The 20,647-nt window shown below is 50.1% G+C and overlaps 1 protein-coding gene across 19 annotated transcripts in view; it reads right to left on the bottom strand.

Moving 5' to 3' along the window:
* Positions 1-20,647, bottom strand: part of EPB41 (erythrocyte membrane protein band 4.1) — a 97,739-nt gene that overhangs the window by 47,830 nt on the left and 29,262 nt on the right. For 18 of the 19 annotated variants that reach the window (XM_068417820.1, XM_068417837.1, XM_068417818.1 and 15 more), the window contains 2 exons: positions 3,215-3,680; positions 847-1,077 (listed from right to left, as the gene is read on the bottom strand). In XM_068417820.1, coding sequence (XP_068273921.1) covers positions 847-1,077; positions 3,215-3,673 — 690 coding nt within the window. In that variant the 5' untranslated portion in view covers positions 3,674-3,680. The remainder of the gene's footprint in view (positions 1-846; positions 1,078-3,214; positions 3,681-20,647) is intronic. The other variant, XM_068417836.1, reaches the window with a different exon arrangement.

The following is a 20,647-nucleotide window of genomic DNA, read 5'->3' as shown; positions in this document are numbered from 1 at the left end:
GTAACTGCTTTCCCAAGGAGCCCTGTGCCCAGATACCCTCTCCTGGCCCACTTAGCCAGTGGGACTGGTGAAAAACAAGCTGATGAGAGTATGCTCAAATGGTAAGTACCCAATTATTAATATTCTGGACAAGTACCTTCAATACTGAAGTATTTCTGCTAGCTTTTTATTGCCCTGACAGCAAGAGAGCCCTGTGAGAGAATGCACAAACTAAAGCAGAAGAAAAGCTCTCAGATGAAGGGGGTTGCAGGGCTGTAAGTCAACATAATAATTTTAACTTGTTTACTGCAACTATATTCAACTGTAGGCTAAACACAGCATGTTTTTCTTTACATCCAAACTCCAGGAGTTCTGTTAGCCAGCAGCCTGGTAGGTGAAGGTACCTTGGGTGAATAGAAAAGCACAAAGTAACTGGACAACCCATTTTATTCAAAGGAAAGGGGCAGAAGATATTTAGACAATCCCAACCTAACACCAAAACCTAAACTCTAGTCTGGGCTACAAATGAGAGAGAAGATAAACAGCAAGTAAGACAACCTTTTCTTTAAACTTCCCCTCACCTTTACAAAGCCTAGAAAATTGTAGAAATATAAAATATATTTTTTATATAAAATATATGTAGAAATATAAAAAAATATCAAGATTCCTAGGCACCCAGAGATTTTTACAACACATTAAATAAGCTGTTACAGCTTACAGCAAGATTGTTCCGCGGTAAAGCCTGACACATAATTCACTGGCAGCAAATTAGACCCCTATTAAATAGTGTTTGAGGTGATTTTTCAAGAGGAGGAGAAGGGAGAGGGAAAAGAGGCTGAAGCAGAAACAAACCCCAGAAGTACTTACATCCACGGCGCACTCAAAAATGGTGTCATCCAGCAAGACAACTTTGCAGTACATATTTCTGTGTCTTTTTACTGCTCTCTGGGCAGCTTTCAAATCCTTCTCTGCTTTGGTCTCTGGAGTCTCTTCTTTCAGCTCTGGCTTGGCACACTCCTCCTTTGCTTCCCCTCCTTCCTTGCCCCCGAAGTCTGTGCTGTCCGGCTCCTGGTCGTCCCTCCTCTCCTCCTGCGCAGGCTGAAACCCCCACATCACCCAAGTTGCAATTTAGACGTGTCAAGGGAAAAAAAAACAAACATCCCATAAAACAAGCATTGCATAGGTGCACTACAGTGCTGGGATCTCACCCCAAAATTAGGGATCTGACTTAAATGTGTAAGCTGGGACCTGGAGCAGCAGCTTGGGTGAGCAAGGTGATGATGTTAAATAAAGCCCTTCAAGTCATTCTCAAGCCTTCATTTAATAAAGGACGTAATAAAAAAGGAAAAATGGTTGATTAGAGAAATCAGGGCAGATTAATCATGCAAATCTTCATGGTCTTAATGACAACAGCACCTTTTGGACTAGTAAGTTTTTTCCCCACCCAGTGCACCCACTGCACGGGGCCCCGCGCTCCCAGTGCCGCCCTGGGCGATGGGCTTTGCTCCAGTACACCAGCCCCCAGTATGGCAGCAGCAGCATCAAACTGGGGGGTTCAGCGCCGAGATTTCACGGCCGTCTGAGCTGACCGAGCAGCTCTCTGCCACCAGAAAGGGAAGGCAGCCTTCACACCGCCCTCCCTTTGCCTACCGAAGCACTTTGCGAGCCAGTTTAATTCACTAAAATAGCAGAAAGAGATGCAGTTTGGGGACAGGAGGAGGAAGGAAGCTGGGTTAGTTGTTTTTTTTTCCCCTGCTGCCATTTCAGCGGGTTAAACGAGTTCACGGCAGGCTCTGACAAGCGCTGGAAGTGGCTGGATGCAGCTGGAGCACGCGGCCGCGGCAGAGGAAGAGCAAAAGCCCGTCTTTTCAGCCCATCGCGTCTCATGAAATCACACCCAGGCACAACTGCACGGAGGTATTTAAAAAACTAGATAACATCCACAAGCTGCTGACTTCTGCTCCAGCAGGGCCAGGACAATCGGGAGCAGGGAATCAGTCAAAGCTCGTAATGCCCCTCGGTCAGCATTTATCAAAGAGGCAGCACCTCACAAATGCTTTCACGGCAGAAATATCTGCCGAGTGTCACAGTTCAGAAAGCCGCTGCCGTCGAGCTAAAATAAGAACTAAAAAAAAAAAAAAGCACAAATGCTTCGTCTGAAATGAACAGCCCGTGGTGAAGGAAGGCTGTGGCTGCACGCTCGTATGTGCTCAGAAGCAGCAAATCAAAGTTAAACAGAGAAAGAAATCATGCATTTTCTCTGGGAGACACAATGTCTGGGCTGAAATCGCATGAAAATTTCCAGCTCACCCCCATTCTGCTAATCACGGGTACAACACATGAGCGGAGATCATCCCCTGTGCTTCACAGGCTCAGAAATTTGGGACAAGAAAGAAAAAGGTGCTACCTACTACCTTCTCTACACCTTCGTGGTTTGAAGGAGGTAGACTTACAAGTGCAGCCTGGCAATGCTCTGACTTGCAAAGCATTGCTCCAAAAGTCAGCTGAAACCCAGAGTTTGCAGACACGTAACACCTCTCCAGAGCCCCATCAAACGTTAAGGCAGCGGGGGAAGTAATCCAGATGTTACCACTAAGGTCCTACGACCCCAGCAATACACGCAGGTTGGTTGGGTTGGAAGAAATGTGAATTTCAGGAGAAGGGGCACCCGCCTTTCTCTAACCCCGGGAAGCTGCACTAGCAACGGCAGAGCTGCAATTACCCAAGACCCCCTCCAAGGAGTAAGAGAGGGCATCTGATACCCCCAAATCAATAACCAGCTGCAGCTTTGTGAACGTCTCCCTGGGGGTGTCTCTGCCTCAGCTCCTACCACGGTTTAAAAACTTTAAATTTTGCATGAAAAGTGACCCCAGCTGTAAAGAGCAGACACCAGACGGCTACTAGGAGCTGGGCTCAGCCCACGTGCTCTGCAGAAATCCCTGTCTACATGATGCATAAGCAGAAAATAGTTGTATTTGGCAAGGTCAGCACCAGCCCGGACTGAACTGATGACCAAGTCCTGAAACACCCCGCCTGTGCTCCTTGAAGTTGAAGAAACCCTTTCCCAAAATCCACGTCCTCTTGCAATCTCCACCTCACGCCACTGACCTGCCTTTATTCTGCACCTCATGAGTTTTTTCTGACCAAGCTTACCATCCCAGGATATGAAGTTTTTATAATTTTGGCTAAAAAGACCCATTATCAAGAGCACACCACCCGGAGCAGGGTGCTTTACCTGTGTTTCCGCGCTGCTTAAGGAATGGAGATCTAGTGATGGATCGGTTTTGAGCTCAGGCTCAGGAGCTGCAATTGGGGCTTTCACCAGGATGTCTTCATCAGGGCTGGCTTCTAATCCCGGGTCTTTCTGGTCACCTCCCACCTCTTGAGAAGCGGCAGTGTCTTTGTCCTCTTCGGACACCTGAGACTTGGGCCTCCTGAGAAAGGATGAGAAGAGGCGGGAGAGACCCCGGCCCTCGGAGGTGCGGCGTTCCTTCTTGCCCTGCTCCTCGTGCGTGGGCGTATCGCCGTTGGAGGCCTTCTTCTGCCCCGCTGCAGGCTGTCCCTCCGACGCCTGCTGAGCCCCTTCCTCTAGGGAAGCCTCTTGCTTTTGTGTTTCAGCAGATCCTTCCTCCTCCTTGGCTTGCTGCTGGTCCGAATTGTCGGCGTCCGCCGCTAGACTCTTCTCTGTTGTCATGATGATGCTGTAAGAGAGGCACGAAAGGTCTCCATCAAGAGCTTTCCAATATTTAAGTCTGCATTAAGCTATTCAAACCAAGCCACAAGAACAGACACACCACTTTCCACAGTCATACCACCCTGTCCTGTCAACTCCAGCCTACAAAGTCATTAAGAACAAACAGATCATTCTTTTTGCTAAGGTTTGCTTTGATAGAAACATCTCTATCAACATCTGCCCACACATCTTCCACCATCTGGATGACGCTGACTCCAAACTGCTAAATGCCCTGGCACCAGGTCTGCAGCCTGACACAAGCAAATGATTAAAAAATGGAAACAAGATTAGGGAAAGGGGAGGAGATGGCAGGTCTTGCTCCACAGGGCTGTCCTGAGGTCCTCTCTTCCTCCAAGTCCCTGTTCCCCACCGGCAGCACTGGCTGTGGGAGCAGAGCAGATGAGAATAAGAGAATCATTTATGTTGGAAAAGACCTTTAAGATCGTAAGAGTCCAACCATATGAGTACATGCACATGACCAGGCAACCTTCCTCCTACCACACCACGCCAAAACCCCAGACGGCCTGCAATGGCTTGCCGTGTCACAGCATCCTTCTCCACAACTGCAACTGGAAGGAGCGATCTGCTACTTGAGAGTCACAAATTGCACGGCCACAACAAATTTTAACAGCTGCTCACTTCTGAATGTCCCTGAAAGAGGCCACAGATCCTCACCATGAACTAAAAAGGGGGATATTTAAACACAGTGAACCATGCTGATGCTCTGCTCCAGATGGGACTCATCAGTGTTGACCAACTACGTTGATCTGCACGAGAACAGAGCAGGCTTCAGGATTCACGAGAGCTTTGTGAATCCAACTGCACATTGGAAAAATGTAAAAGGAAAAGGCTTCCAACCAACCCCCATAACGGAGAGCAGATTTCTTCAGAGCCTGCGCTATTCAGCTGATGCAATGTTTGTTTCAACTTTACCCTGGGCTGTTGACACAAAAAGATGGGAAATCACATGAGAAGAATATCTATTTAAGGTATAAAGAGGACCCAAAATAATCACGCTTTAGAGAGGCTAGAACTAATCTTTGCGCGTTGCATCACATGGATCTGCAGCAATAAACTGCCACTGCTTACCCAGAGCAAACAGCACATAATCCAACACCTTCCAACCCCACCAGCCCCAGCCACGGCGTACAAACATTTGCTGAAAATACATACTTAAAATCAAGAAATGTTTCAAGACGTCACCCTCCTACGTATTATTGCATTCAACAATTTTAATTTAACTCATCTTGATTGCCAAAACAACCAGAGTGCTTGAAAGAGAAAAGCCCTCCCAGCTTTCCAAAGTACTCTTCTTCTGCATCTAATGCAAAAGCTTAATATTATTCTTAAAGCTGTGGTTAAAACAAAGCAGAATTAGAGACCTTCACTGAATTTTTTTCCCCAGCAATGCAGATTTCCTGGGTTTACAAGGTTTGTTTTGTTTTCAAGTTCACTTTTTTGGGGTTTTTTTTTTGCAAGGAGGTCTTTGGGGATGGTAACCCACAGGGTCTGTGCTCCCATTGGAGTAACGTGGAGCTGCGTCAGATGTAGGACAGGCTCTCTGAACTCTCTGAAACCTCTTCACTTGGACTTAGCCCCACCAGCCAGCTTTAGGGATGAGCTGCAGGACCCATTTTAGCCTAGTCTCCTGCAGAAGCCAGGTTTAAAGCCTCATGCCCTACACACCATCTCCACTCTGAGCTTCTCTGAGTTTCTCCAAACCCAACAAGAGGTGGAGGCCACTGAAAGAGCAGCTTTCTACCTACACTGAAATTCGGGATCCAAGCAGACAGCCTGCCCGACCATCCGTGGGCACCTGATGCACTGGGGACATCTGAAACCCAGCCGTGGCAGGGCTCCGAGCTAGATGGAGATGCAGATGTGCAGAAAACCACACTGCATTGGTTCTCCTCCTCCAGTGCTTTGCACGGGAGAGGGCAGGGCTGCTTGGCATAACCCCACCATGGCAGCGAGGGCACGCAAGGGTAGTTCTCCAAAACGCTGCAAGTTGGGCATTCTGCCACCTCGTTTCCCCAGAAGTCTTGCAGGAGTTTGGTTTTGCAGGACTACCACAGAACAGGCTCTGCAGAAAGCTGTAAAATCCAAGTTAAACGAAAGCCTACGGTGGATTCACGCAGCACCGAGCTGGCTCCCAGCACTGCCCTCAAGGAGGGGGCAGCTTCGGGGTGGGGGGGGCAAAAAAAATCCGCAATGCTGAATTTCCTTCTCCCCTAAACCAGCAACATCAGTGAGAAGGGAAAGCAAGCTAAACCCAACCACACACAAGGTACAAGAGCTCTTAGACCAAGGGTTCACCGCCCACAGAGCTCACACCATCCAGGGAACACCCGAAAGCTGCAACGAGCAGCAAACTAGCAGGGTGCGGGCTGGCTGCCGGCTCTCGGGGGCAGAATTGAGGGTGCCACTGGTTTAGTGGGGCCGAAGCAGGATGACAGCATGAGTGGGGGCTGCAGTTGGGTTCAGGGGAGGTTCTGAAGAGGCTCCGCACTCCCCAGGGGGGTTAAGGGGCTGCGGTCGGTCTGTGGATGGCAGCACGCAGGTGACTTGCCCCCGCAGCTCTTACTGCTGTTCCCCTTCCTCCCGTGGTCCCTTGCTGGGGATGCTGCTGGCCCCGTCAGCGACACACGGCTCCGCCTGCAGAGCCACCCCAGCCACCGTGCAGCCAACTCTCACTCCCAACAGCTCTCCAAAAACTCCTGGAGATGCTACAAGGTGATGCAGGGGACAACGAACTACGTTCAGCCAAATGCACATCACCCCAAGCCCATGACGCAGGACGCACTCGCCACGGGCAGCTCCCAGGGCGAAGCTCCCGATGCCCCAGCACACACAGAGCAGGATGGATGCGTCGCAAGACCATCCCACCACGAACACATGACAACGGTGAGCTCCCTTTTGCACCAGCTGCCAAAGCAGTCTGCTTTGTAGTTGCTTCCCACTGTGTTTGTTTTGAATAAATACATTTGTAAGAATCATTATCAAAACACACACTGTCTTAAAAATAAAAAGGCAGAACCGAGGCTCTTGCAATCCCAGCTCAGGGAGGGCACAGCTGAAGAGCAGCTCGTACCAGCCGTGGTAAACAAGAGGCACAGGCCACAAACAAACGTTTCCTCTGGACACAGTCTTCTCTCTTTAAATACCAACATTTCTGGCACAAGAAATGTTTCCTTGTTTGGATTTCAAAGCCGCAGTCACGGACCTTTCCCAGCGTGGGAAGGTGGGTCTCGCTGGAGATGGGCAAACATCTCCACGTCTTTCCTCCATCCACCTCGCAGCTCGGCTGGATCCCCTCGGCAGGGCTGGGGATGTGGAGATGGGCATGTACGAGCCCTTCCCTTCCCTTCCCACCCCTTCCCAGTAAACATGTCATAGCAGCAGCCAGCACCAGTAACTCACTGGGTGCAGGCAAACATCTTGCTGCAAGACCCAAGCGCGCTCAGCCGCTGCACGGGCTCACGGCTGGTTCTCTCCCTTTGAAGTTTTGTGTTCAGAAATGGTTTCCTAAGCTCCCGACCGAAAGCAAAGAGATTTGTAAGCAAGCAACATAACTTAGAAGCCGTATTATTTAAAAAGAAAAAGCACCTTTGCTGCACGGAGGTGTTTGCTACGTAGGGTTTTGTTTCCAACCCAGCCAACACGAAGAGCAAGGTTCCCACTCTGCCGCTCTTCAACTCGTTCTCTGGAGAAAGCACTGCCCACTGCCAAACCACAAGCACGTTTTTTTGTTTTAAATTAAATTTTTTTCCATCACTATTCCACAAGGCAACTCTGCAGAGCCTGCAGGTGCCTCGGGAGCTCCCTGGATGCTGGAGAAGGATGCTCTGCTCTTCTAGGAGCACCCAAGCAGTGCTGCTCACCTCCTGCTCTGAGCTGCCACGTTTGTAAATGCCGGGTTTGGGGTTTTTTGTGGGGGGTTTGATGCCAGACAGCCTGTAAAAGGCAGAGTCTTCAAAAGTTTAGCGTAGAGAAGGCGTTTAATGCTACGGAAACAAGCAAATCACAGCAAAACTTAAGATATAATCCCACATAGAAATTCCAGAGTAAAAATCTCATCAGAAAAGAGTTCGACCATGTATGTATATTTAACCATTTTTAAGAGCATCCTCCTCCAAGTAAGACTTTAGCAACAGGAAGCAATCTGAAGAAAAGGTAATAAAACACACCCAGAGCAGCCTGTGGGGAGAGGACAAATAGGCTTCTCCCCCCCGAAACCCCATCGCAGGTCGACCTCCCCACCGACAGCATCCCCCTTCACCTGCACCCGATCAGCCCTAATATCTGGCGAGCAGAGGATGGCAAAACTCTTCGAATCACAGAATCGTCTTGGTTGGAAAGGACCTTTAAGACCATCGAGCTCCAACCATTAACCCAACACTACCAAGCCCACCACTAACCCATGTCCCTCAGCACCACATCTACTCGTCTACCCCATGTCTTGCAGACATCAGAAGACAACCACCCTCCAAGTCAAACCATTCCCCTTTTCCACCCTGCACACATGCACAACGATTTCTCCAAAATACAGATTTATAGAGTAGCTCAACAGATCCCAACAGCTCCCTGTCGAGAAATCCTTCAAGGCTGGAGGACGCCGAATTACTCACTCACTGCGCCTGTCCCGGCAGGCTGTCGTTAAGTGATGGTGCGTTAATTCTCTGCCAATAACGATGCTGCTCATTTGGGTTGTTCCACGGACAAGTTACAGAGGCTCAAAGAAATGCTAACATTTAGATACGTGTCTATCACCGTCTCCTACCTGTCCATGTGCTCCAGTCTCTCTTACTTAGGCACACAAATAAGAGTAGTAATAGTAAAATCTAACTTATCCCTGCTTCCAAGCCTGGAAAAACCAATTTATGGCTCATGCCATAACTTAATTCACAGTGTTTTAGGCTTTCAGAGAGAGAAGAAAAAGGACTGTCCACCAAGAAGTTTCACTTCTCCGAAACAGAAACGGTTTCACAGCGATGCCCAACGTCAGATAATGGTAATCACGCTGCTGGAACAAACTGTCTGGACCTTCCTACCCAAAAATGTGTGGCTTCGCCGAACACTGCTGCTCCAGTAAGAGCTGGAGACAATGATAAGAGAGAAATTTCTGCTAAAAATAGGCAAAAATCAAATAGTTTCAGCAACAGTGTGGAGTTTTTTTTTTTCAAAACGCGTTCCTTCCCATTTCATAATGTGTGTGAAAAGCACACAACTCACCAGGGAAACTACACAGAAATAGATACCACAGGCTGAAAATTCAGTTTATTTCAAGACACGCTGCATGTGCAACAAACCTGCGTCTGTGGGTGGGAGAGGAGGAAACTGCAACCGCCACAAGCAGGATTCACCTCACGCGTGTGTTCGAGTTACATACCCTACACGTGATTTTTACTACAGTTAGTAAAAACATAGCAGAGAGTTGTTTGTTCGGGTTTTTTCCAACAAAACAAGAAATTCAAATGCAATAAAATAAACCTCTCAATAAGAAATTCAAACAACTTTAAAACACTGTAAAGCACTTTCAAAATTTATTTAATATATTTTATTAGAGGAATAATTAGCGCTGGCATTTTATAACCAGTGCTAGAATTAACGTGCATCATCTTTTTTGTGCCGGTACTTTAGGTCCTGAACAAAAGGGATGCTGTCGCTCAGCTGGCAACGCTGCCTTACCCGGAGGGTAACAGGAGCCTTCAGGAGCCTCATCGAATGGGGGGAAAAATAAACCACCCAACAAACCACAGATGGCACATTACAACCACCCGGATTTAATTCTCACTAGACCAGCCCTCGTAATCTACTGGATGTCGGCAGCACCATGCCCCTCTTTCATCTTCTGCTATCATACAGCTTTCCTACCTAAATGAGGGCAAAAAATAGTAGCTCACCATCTGCTGAAAGCAAATCATTTATGTCAGACTGAAGACTGGGCTTATAAAATGACCTGACTAAATGGAGCCGTAAGTGCATTACAACCGAAGGGAGCCCGGAGCTCCTCCCGTGTATCCTCAGAAATCCTCCTGGATGCTGCAGAATTCCTTTTGCAGGAATACAGGAGCTTTGCTCATGGGTAAAGCACTGAAATTTAAATGAAAACATGTCCTTGTCACCCCAGCCTTGTCTACAGCAATGGGTTTGGAAAGGCTGCCCATGGGGGACACGCCAAGAAAACTCACTTGATCTTGGAGCAGTTGGACCAGAGAGAAGGCGCGTGCACCAGGCTGCCAGCGAAATAAAGCTGCTCTTAGACTATCCCTTCTCCTGCTGCAACACCGAGTGGGCTAAAAAGACTAAGGAAATGGTCAGTTTAATACAAGTGTTGCTGCCTATCCCGTAGCGACCAGCAAAAGTGACTCTCAGGGCTCCCTTCCCCTGCTTCGACTGAGGTCAGAGCAGAAACAACAAGGTTTTGCCTCGAATACGTGGCGCCTGACGAAGCTTTCCCTCCGCAGAAACAAGCCTCCAAACCACCCAACTGCACCAAACCTTCCGTGGAGGAACCGGCGAGCGCAGGCGGCAGCAGCACCGAAACCTCCTCTGCAGAAGGAGCCGGTATCTGCCCGACCTCGCGGAGGAAGGGAGGGACCCCCGGCACCCATCCCCACCCCGTGGGCAGCTCCGGCACCTGCGCCTTCCAGATAGCATCCCCGGAGCTGCTGCGTCCCCCAGCCTTCAGCCGAGGCAGGGAGCTGGGGCAGCCTGGGATGCACGGAACGAGGCCGGAGCCAAAAATCTGTGCAAATAAAAGCAGCGGGAACGGTGCAGCCCGCACACTCACAAAGGCACCACGAGCGAGCAGCACTTCATAGAATCATCGAATGGTTTGGGTTGGAAGGGATCTTAAAGTCCATCCAGTTCCAACCCCCCTGCCACGGGCAGGGACACCTTCCACCAGACCAGGTTGCTCCAAGCCCCATCCAACCTGGCCTTGAACACTGCCACGGAGGGGGCAGCCACAGCTTCTCTGGACAACCTGGGCCAGGGTCTCACCACCCTCACAGTCAAGAATTTCTTCCTAATATCTAATCTCAATCTCCCCTCTTTCAGTTTAAAACTGTTCCCCCTCGTCCTATCACTCCATGCCCTTGTAAAAAGCCCCTCTCCCACTTTCCTGTAGCCCCTTCAGGTACTGGAAGGTGCTAGAAGGTCTCCCCAGAGCCTTCTCTTCTCCAGGCTGAACAGCCCCAGCTCTCTCAACCTGTCTCCATAGCAGAGGTGCTCCAGCCCTCTGAGCATCTCCGTGGCCTCCTCTGGACTCGCTCCAACAGCTCCATGTCCTTCTGATGTTGGGGGCCCCAGAGCTGGACGCAGCACTGCAGGGGGGATCTCACGAGAGCGGAGCAGAGGGGCAGAATCCCCTCCCTCGCCCTGCTGGCCACGCTGCTGGGGATGCAGCCCAGGACACGGGTGGCTTCTGGGCTGCGAGCGCACATTGCCGGCTCATGGTGAGCTTCTCATCAACCATCACCCCCAAGTCCTTCTCCTCAGGGCTGCTCTCGATCCCTTCTCCACCCAGCCTGGATTTGTGCTTGTACTTCGTCACGAGCGAGCAAAGCCAAGGGCGCGCGGGCTTTGTCCCAGCGGGTCACCCCATCACAACCGCTCCCGACTCTGCACCGAAGGAACACCTAAGGTGGCGATGACAGCAAAACAACGACGACAACTCCAGCACCACACGAGACAAACAGCCCTCTTCCTCCAGCAGCACACCGCTTTCTAAAGCAACAGTTAAACAGAAATAAGCAATAGATCCCCATCCACTGAGTAGCAGGATTTTTGCCATGCATTATTCATATTTTCCCCTGCCTGAACACAGATGTGTTTACTCACACTGTGCCTCATTTACACTCAAGGTTTAACATAACAGGGCTCATTTTCCTTCCTTATGGTTTTTTCAAGCACGGGGGTAAAGCGCTTTTTGCTTTTGTCGTCTTCCCTTTGGTTGTTTCCAAACCAAAGCTATAATTAGAACCCAAGAGGGACCCGCACGCTCCTTTGATGAAGAGCTGCCTGCTAGATAAACACCCGCCCTGCACACACACACGGGCACCTGCCAAGTACGTACCACTGCAGCACCGAGACCCAGGAGGATGTTTGAGGCTAAAAAGCTCTTAACAGGCTAAAAAGCTCTTCATCACCTGCTGCTGCTCTGCAGCACATGCCGACAGCTCCAGCTCACACAGCCTGTTCTTGTGCTGAGGACATTCATGCTTAACCACTTGATTTTTAGTTATATAACTCACATTCATCCGAGTGCCTCAAATACATCTGCCACACCCTGGTCCAACGCCCAAAATTCATTAAAAATAACCTATCACAGCAGTTATTTTTACGTTATTAGCTGCATAATAAATGCACAACGTTTAAACTAAGGGAACCACCTACAAGAAGGGCTGGCATGGCCTCAGTCACGCCAGGCTTGCCCTCCACCAAGCCCAGGTAAAAGCTAGCTGAAAGCATCCTCAACCCGGGCTTTAAGCTCGGCTTACTGCTTCAAGATTGCCACTGAGTATGAGACATTCAAACAAGTCAGTATCTACACTATCCTAAGCTGATTTCAAGACCTGTTCTCCCATGAAGACAATTAGGGGACAATTACCTTTACAGGAATTATCAGCAAGCCCTGAACATTGCACCTTCAAAGTCTAACAACCCCCACCCAGGAGTGCTGGAAGGCACTGGCTGGCTGTAGGTTATCCTACTAAACTCCTCAATTCTTGGTTTCCTCAACAGGACGGCCAAGCCCCAGTCGCTTACACCTGCAGAGCAACACAGGGGATGGAGAAGCTGGACAACCTCCTCAGCATCCACCAGCCTGGAATGACCCAGCCCCACCACGGCCACTGGCTCTGGAGACACGACTGGGATGGCTGCAAAAGCTTTGGCGAGCCCAGGAGGAGTGAGTCAGCCAGCAGGGCGGTTTGTAAAGCTGAGTTTCGCTGGGTGGGTACATACCACCGCAGGTATCGTACTCACAGCAGCAGCAGCCTGCGCTTGCTCCCCAGCAAGAGGAAGGTTTTGGTTCAGGAAGCTGTCACCCTTCGGTGTTTCCCCTTTTCTGAAGTCTCCTTGTCTCCTTCCAGGGCTCAGCATCACATGCAGCAACACCAGGAGAGCAAGAACCTCATGAAGGAGAAATCTCTTCCCACCCCAAACCTCGAGCTGTACACTCCCAGTATCGCAGAAAGAACCCAAACTTTAACCATTTGAAAACTCGCATGACCATGCAGCTCAGCTTCAGAAACCACTAGAAGCTAATTAAAGTCCCCCATCAAAACCAGAAGAGCCTGCAGAAGCACAAGCCCCACGAGCCCTCTCCACGGCGGCTGCAGCTCCTGAAGTCACACAGCAATGGGGAATGCCAACGGGGATGCAGACCCCCAGCCAGCTGCTGACCTTACCTCAAGCCTAGGAAGAGCAAAGCATCTTCTGGTGGTGCCACGCACAAAAGGGCAGAGGGGGGGACCCTGCTCCAGAAAAGTGGTGTGGTTTGTTTTTTTTTAAATAGTGCAGGTGATGAGTTAATTCAAGCTCTGCACCTTTCCCAGGAAAAGCATCCCATGGGGATGATCCCACTGCACATCTCTGGGCTCCTGCCTGGACCCAACGATAGCAGGCAAACACCCAGCGCCATTTAAAGCTTGGGTACAATCGTGTTCTTCTCAACCAGACCTGGTCTTCTCCCAGGCAACCAGCGATAGGACAAGAGGACACAGCCTCAAGCTTCGCCAGGGGAGGGTCAGGTTGGACATTAGGAAGAATTTCTTCTCAGAAAGGGTCATTAGCCATTGGAAGGGGCTGCCCAGGGAGGTGGTGGAATCACTTCTCTGGAGGGGTTTAAGAAAAGACTGGACATGGCACTTAGTGCCCTGGTCTAGTTGACATGGTGGTGTCGGGGCAATGGTTGGACTCGATGATCCCAGAGGGCTCTTCCAACCTGATTGATTCTGTGATTCTGTGATCCTGTGGTCCACAGGTAACCAACAGGCAGGCCTGCAAACCAGTCATTCAGATGTTTTCCCAAATACTCATACCCACAAGTCAGATGCTGTTTGTAAAGCCTCAACATATTGACTCAGTTTGATTGGGACAAACTCAATGCCACCAGGGCCCCAGAAGGACATTGCCCCGACAAACACAGCATCATGTATTACAGAAGAGCATTGCACATCCCTGACACATACTCAGACACACCACCACCTCCACAAGGATGGGTTTCTTCCCATCCTTCTTGCTCATGATGCTCAGTGACCCCGAAGTTGCCCTTCCCCCTGGGGTGGCTTCACAAGCTGGAGAGCAAAGGAGAAGACAGTTCCTGGAAAATCACAGCAGGTATTGCAACACCTCCCACTCGGAGGGCGTTCCCCAAGTAGCCCTTCAGGGATCCTGCACCTGCATGGCACGTAACACCCACCTGGAATCAAATCAGCAATGGGAGATCATAGCCTCAACGGCCTCGTTGGCAGTCCCCAGTCCACAACAGAGCAGTTCTCCTCTTAGCCAGGCTCAGGAGAAGCCCATCCAGAGCACAGCTTTCTAATATTTGCATCACACCACGTTCACTGTCCAAGATTTGGCACAGTGCTGCCCATTTCGTGCATGCAAAAGCCCCTCACAGATGCCTGAAGGTCCTGCCCTGCATCCAGCACCTCACACACACATCTCACTTCTGCTTCTACGCAACGAGATCCCGAACAACCAAGAGCTGGTGACGGGTACGGAGACGGTGGGGAGACATCAGGACACCAACTCACCATGGGTTGACATGACTGTGACCTCCCCGGGGCTGCATCCCAGCACAGCTGGCAGGGGATGAAAATCCTCCCATCTCCATTAGGAACAGAAAGCAAACGGGAGGGAATGCGAAGCAGCAATTAAATACCTTCTTCTGCACTCAGCAGCTAAGTACGCACAAATTACAGAGCGGCTCAGTCCTGTCACCCCTCCCCAGAGCTGCTCCTTTCGGTACCTGATGTGGCTGCAGCAGAACCACCCTACCCACGACTTGGCCTCCCAGCGGTTTCCACCAGCCTGGCTGTTTGTTTTCTTCCACCCAGCAGTGAAATGAGGCAGCTTTAGTTTTTAATCCCCTTAATTAGGGGATGTGCAGCAGCCTTCATTCCTTAATTATAGCCATTGACACATCTGATGCAACACATTTGCAAACAACCATTCTCGCTGGTGATGGCTTGGAATCGAAATTGCCATCGTCTTTCCCACACTGGCTGCGCTGTGTCGACGATGGGGAGAAGACACAACCCGGCTTTTTGGATGCTTTGTGTGAGATGATCTTTTTTGATCTTTTTTTGGATGTGAGACACACTCACGCAGAGCTTGGAAAAGGAATTTTCATTAAATAATCACCTGTTTCTTGGGCAGGATTTAAGCAGGCGGCTGCAGCGCTGAGAAACCACACACAGCAGGGTGGGAACGCAGCGCTTATAAGTTTGCAGCAAAAAAAAGTTCCCATTTCAGGCAATACTCTCAATATTGACCCACGGGATAGAGGGATGATATTTCAACGCCTAACCCGGTTATTTGGGTACATCACCACTCGGTAGCTCGGGTAAAGACGGACAACAGCGCGCTTCGTCGCAGTTGCTCAGCTGTCAGGAATCCCTTTGATCCTCTGGGAGAGCAAATACCCAGCGAGCACTTTATTACCGTCACTTCTGCTGCCGAACCGAAATAATTACGCCGACACCTTCTGCCGTTATTGCGTTATCCCACGGGGTGCCTGCGTTCATTCTTGTTTTGAATTACTCCACCCCACTCCCATCCTAACGCACTAATAGCTCACGAGGACGCGGCAGCTGAGCTCCAGCGCGCAGCCTGTCCTACCAGTGATAGAAAATAGTAAGGAGGATATTAAATATCATCTTGGGGGGAAAGGAAAGGGAAAGCATTGATTTCCATAACGGGAAGGAAGGTAACGTGGCACTGTAAGGTTTTTCCCACTGCTGGAAACCCAAGTGAGCGTCTCCGCTGCTCCCTGCAGCACCCTCTTCGCTCAGCTCCTGCACCAACCCCCCAGCTCGCGGGCGTTGCAATCGTTTGCATGGAGGAAACGTGCACAAACGTCGCTTTCTTGAAACCACAGAAAGGAAAAGGAAGCTGCATTCACCCTCAGTACCTGCGGGGAGGGGGTCAGAGACACGCTTTGCACCCACATTACAGGGGCTGTTCGCTTACATTTTCGGTTGCCTCCCTCCTTTCTGCGCTCGACGGGTCGGTACGGGAAGGGTTTTGTAGCTCTTGATTTCACTGAACAAACACTAGCGCTGCCATGTTTGAGCAGTTCTCGAGAGGTATTTTTTACTTTTTCAACTCCCACCTTTGCCATCCAGCACCCTAGGAGGACAGTATAAGTGCTGAGTCTCGTCCTGGTGCTCCTGAACGGCCCGTGTATTTCTGAACACCACACTGCAGCACCTTCCCCTCCAGCCAGGCTCAATTCCACTAATCCAAACGTCACTCCACCCAGGAGCTCAATGGACAAGATCACAGAATCACAGAATCACTGAGGTTGGAAGAGCCCTCTGGGATCATCGAGTCCAACCATTGCCCTGACACCACCATGGCAACTAGGCCAGGGCACTAACTGCCATGTCCAGTCTTGTCTTAAACCCCTCCAGAGATGGTGACTCCACCACCTCCCTGGGCAGCCCCTTCCAATGGCTAATGACCCTTGCTGAGAAGAAATGCTTCCTAATGTCCAACCTGAACCTCCCCTGGAGAAGCTTGAGGCTGTGTCCTCTTGTCCTATCGCTGGTTGCCTGGGAGAAGAGGCCGACTCCCACTCCACTACAACCTCCCTTCAGGTAGTTGTAGACTGCACTAAGGTCACCTCTGAGCCTCCTGTCCGGCTGCATTTGACCTGCTCTCCCCTCCACCACCCCACTGATCCCCCCCTACCTCCTCCCCGCTCCTGGGGGGCTGGCGGGGTCCCCCCTCTCCCCAGCCTGCTCACGCCTTCCCCCGAGTAGCCCTTTCAACCTTCTCCCTTTCATAAACCAGCTTTCTCCGCTCCCACCAGTGCCGACACACACCACCGACACGCCGCTGGCCACCGTCCAGCTGAGAAGACAACACCAAACAGCTCACAACTTTTTAAACATTGCAATATTTTAAAATAAACGAAGAGCCGCGCAAGGCAAAATATCGCCATTAACAGGGATAAAGCGTACGCAGAAAACAGAAAGCAGCTGGTTTAAATATCTCCCTGTTAAAATAAATCATAGCTGAGGCTCGAGCTGCTTTCTGGATAAGCTACTGGTCTTGTGTACACAATTTAGCATCCCATTGGCACTTATTTTACAAGTTGGGTCTCACAATAATCCTGACTCTATTCAAAGCGCGCGCGTGTGTGTGCACGCGCGCACACCCAACAATACAAGGGCGGTATGAATAACTGCGTGTTTTTTTGGAGAAGCTTTGCTTATTTTTCCCTTTTTTATATTTAAATCCCGGTCGTGCAATTGCCTCGTGCACAGCTGAAGCCTCATTGAGCCCAACGCTGCTTCATCCAGCTGAAAGCTCTGTAGACTCATGGGGACTCAGTGTGGCTTGGGTATTTATCAAACACCAAAAAAAAACAGAAAATTAAGAATAAACCTTATTAACCTCGGTATTTTGGACTCAAAACCTACTGGTCTTGCCCGGCACCCAGTACTGAAGACTGAATGGAGAGCCCAAGCTAAAATTATGCTGCAAAAGGGCTGCGAGTGCCCCGGTCGCAATACCAGACAAGTGAGCTCCTCTTTTCACCGTGCTGCTGACAGCAGGAGCCACACAACAATATCGCTGAAATCCACATTCATGCAGCACAAGGGAATAAAACGCCACGCAAATCCTCTTTTCTGCAAGCTCTGTTGATATCATTGTTCGGGCTAAAACCGCCATGAGAAGACCCTTCCAATGACGCCAGGGCGAAAGAGTGGAGAGAGCAAAAAGCATCGGTGAGCTCACCCGGGCTACTCGGCCAGGCGGCTCGGGCCAAACCAGCTCTTTACTCCTCCAATAAATGTGTTCTTAAACCACCGCCTTTGCATTCCCTTCAGGTTCTCTTTATACATACATAAACTGAAGGCAAATGGTCGCCCGTTCCTCCCTAAGGTGAAAATAGTGAACATGCAAACAAGGTCTGACCGGGGTTCAGCTCGCTCCGAGACACCTCCTCACCGGTGTAAGCTGTTAGCAGAGCAGTATGGAAAATGAGAGCAGAGAAAAGCCACACCAGCTCCAGAAAGCAGGTCAGTTTTTGCAGCCCTCACAGCTGCAAGAATTGTGCTTTAAGAGTAAAAAGCAAAGCAAAACCAGAACCAAACGTAATGAGCTGGTCTCCCAGTCAGGACATTGGTGCACACACGCAGCAGCCCGAGCTCGTTCCAGCTCCCCAAACTAAACAAGCTGCAAAAACTCTTCAGGAGTTACAGCTCCACATTGAGAACGTTTCATTATCTTATTCCTAAGCGAGGGAGATGCTCAAAAATATCTGTCTTACCAACTGCTGTCCCCTCTGTGGCACCCGGGGAGGGAGGAGAGGAGCCTGCCCCTGCTCTGCCCCTGCACGTTTCGGTGTTGCCGGGTTTGCTCAGCAGGGACCTCGCTCGTGGATGCTCCCGGTGCACCCCACCACCATTTCCCAGGTGTTTTACCTGCTGACACTACAACTGCAAGCCTGCTTGGTTTATTTAACCATACTCTTACTCTTAAGCTACCATCCAATTACTGCTCCCAATTACTCGGCACTCAAGAGCCGACATTAATTACAGAGTTCCCTGCGCACGGCTGTGCTGCACGGAGTTGGAGGCACTGCTTTAAACCCACTGGCATCCGGGACCAGCCTCTTCTCTTGGAAAAGAAACGGAGATTCCCAGTCTCGGTAGCGGACTAACAGCCCTGAGCAAGAAGAGGAGGTTTGGTGAAACAGCAGACGAGCAGAAGGTCACCGTAGGCTCAATGCCCAGATCTCAGCAGCCTCCGCCAGCCCCTCAGATCCCCCGTACATCCACAGCACTAAACGTCTGTTTTCTTCTTTGGGACTCAACAAGAGGCAGCACCAGTTCAGCACTGGGGACGTTAACCTGGAACTCTCCGGGATGCGGGGCATACACCGCCATCAGCAGCCAGCACCGTATTAATTCACGCGAGTTGCAAGTGCCTTTGGCAAACCCTTCAAAAAAAAAAAGAGGATGGAGACCCCAAACTCCACAGACTACATGGAAAACGCCCAAAATCCATCTCCCTCCAAGCAAGGCTCGCTTTAAACCGTGACGGAGCCTGTTCAGGCATTAACACCAGAGCTGGGAGGTAAGACCCAACACAACGCCCTGTTGCAGAGCCCAGCACGAGCCTTGGGACACAGCACAGAACGACCCTTTACAGCTCCCCGAAGCCTTTACAAAGGCCCTGGCATCTGCAGACAGAGGCACAAGAAGTTATTTTGCAACTCACATTGCTCACATTTAATAACTACTCCGGCACAAGACAAAATCTGTCTGATTTTGAGAAAGATCCCATAAACTTTGGTCTCTTTTTTTTTTTTTTGCCTTTCTACAAATAGACATTTATTGCACAAAGTGCAGTGCCACTAGCGTGAAAGTTACACACCAGAAGGAAATACCGCTTTACCACAATTATCTACTCATTTTTTAATTGAATATTACTTTTTTTTCCCAAAAAACATCTATTATTCTCTTTGTGTGGTGCACTTTCAAAGTGTTTCACAACCAGCACTGCAAAACTCTTATCTCTACAAGAGCAGAGTAGGTCAGTGCTAGACTTCTATATGCAAGAAGAGAAATAAGAAGGTAAATAGCTCTTCTTCATGCTTCATTTCTGCTCCCAGCCCCTGCCTACCTTCCCAAACAGAAGCTTTTTGAGAAAGACCCATCTCGTTGCAGGTTTGCTCAGCAGCAGGGCTTGGAGACCCCGCTGGACCACGAGCAGGGAACACGGCGGTGGCGTGAACTGCTCACACCAGGGATCTGCCTGCATGGGGACACGGGGAACGTGGACAACTCACGCACATCTGGGACGGCTTCAGTCAAGTACTTTGGGGTAGCAGAACGTGCCTTTCGAATCCACAATATATTTAATACTAAGAGCAGCAATTAAATCAATTAGTGGTTACCCAGTGAACTGCTAGAGTTAATTTTAAGCAGTAAAACCAACTTCCAGCACGGTTTAAAATAGGAACCTGCCACACAAACATAGAAACGTTTGTGCCATCAGGAATTAGGCAATGGCTGCGTCGGCTTTTACTGCAGGTGGCCCACACCAAACACTCATTTAATGAGACAGAGATGGGCAGATCTGCTGGTGAAGGGTCTGGAGGGTCTGACCTACGAGGAATGGCTGAGGGAGCTGGGGCTGTTTAGCCTGGAGAAGAGGAGGCTCAGAGGTGACCTTAGTGCAGTCTACAACTACCTGAAGGGAGGTTGTAGTGCAGTGGGAGTCGGCTTCTTCTCCCAGGCAACCAGCGATAGGACAAGAGGACACAGCCTCAAGCTTCGCCAGGGGAGGGTCAGGTTGGACATTAGGAAGCATTTCTTCTCAGCAAGGGTCATTAGGCATTGGAAGGGGCTGCCCAGGGAGGTGGTGGAGTCACCATCTCTGGAGGGGTTTAAGAAAAGACTGGACATGGCACTTAGTGCCCTGGTCTAGTTGCCATGGTGGTGTCAGGGCAATGGTTGGACTCGATGATCCCAGAGGGCTCTTCCAACCTGGTTGATTCTGTGATTCTGTGATCTCTGATTTCGAATAAAACACACACATCTCCATTTACAGTGATTAAACCAACCAGACAGTCCCTCCACTAAAACGCATCCACTTCTCCTCGTAGTAAATGCAGATCACATATACGATCGCCGCAACCCTACAAAGCCATAAGGGGCCGTACTGGGTACCACACCGGCT

The sequence above is a fragment of the Nyctibius grandis genome, chromosome 24 (genome assembly GCF_013368605.1).
Source record: "Nyctibius grandis isolate bNycGra1 chromosome 24, bNycGra1.pri, whole genome shotgun sequence".
NCBI lineage: Eukaryota > Metazoa > Chordata > Aves > Nyctibiiformes > Nyctibiidae > Nyctibius > Nyctibius grandis.
Note: the sequence above shows the minus strand (reverse complement) of the source record. Positions and strands in the feature narration are given on the sequence as shown.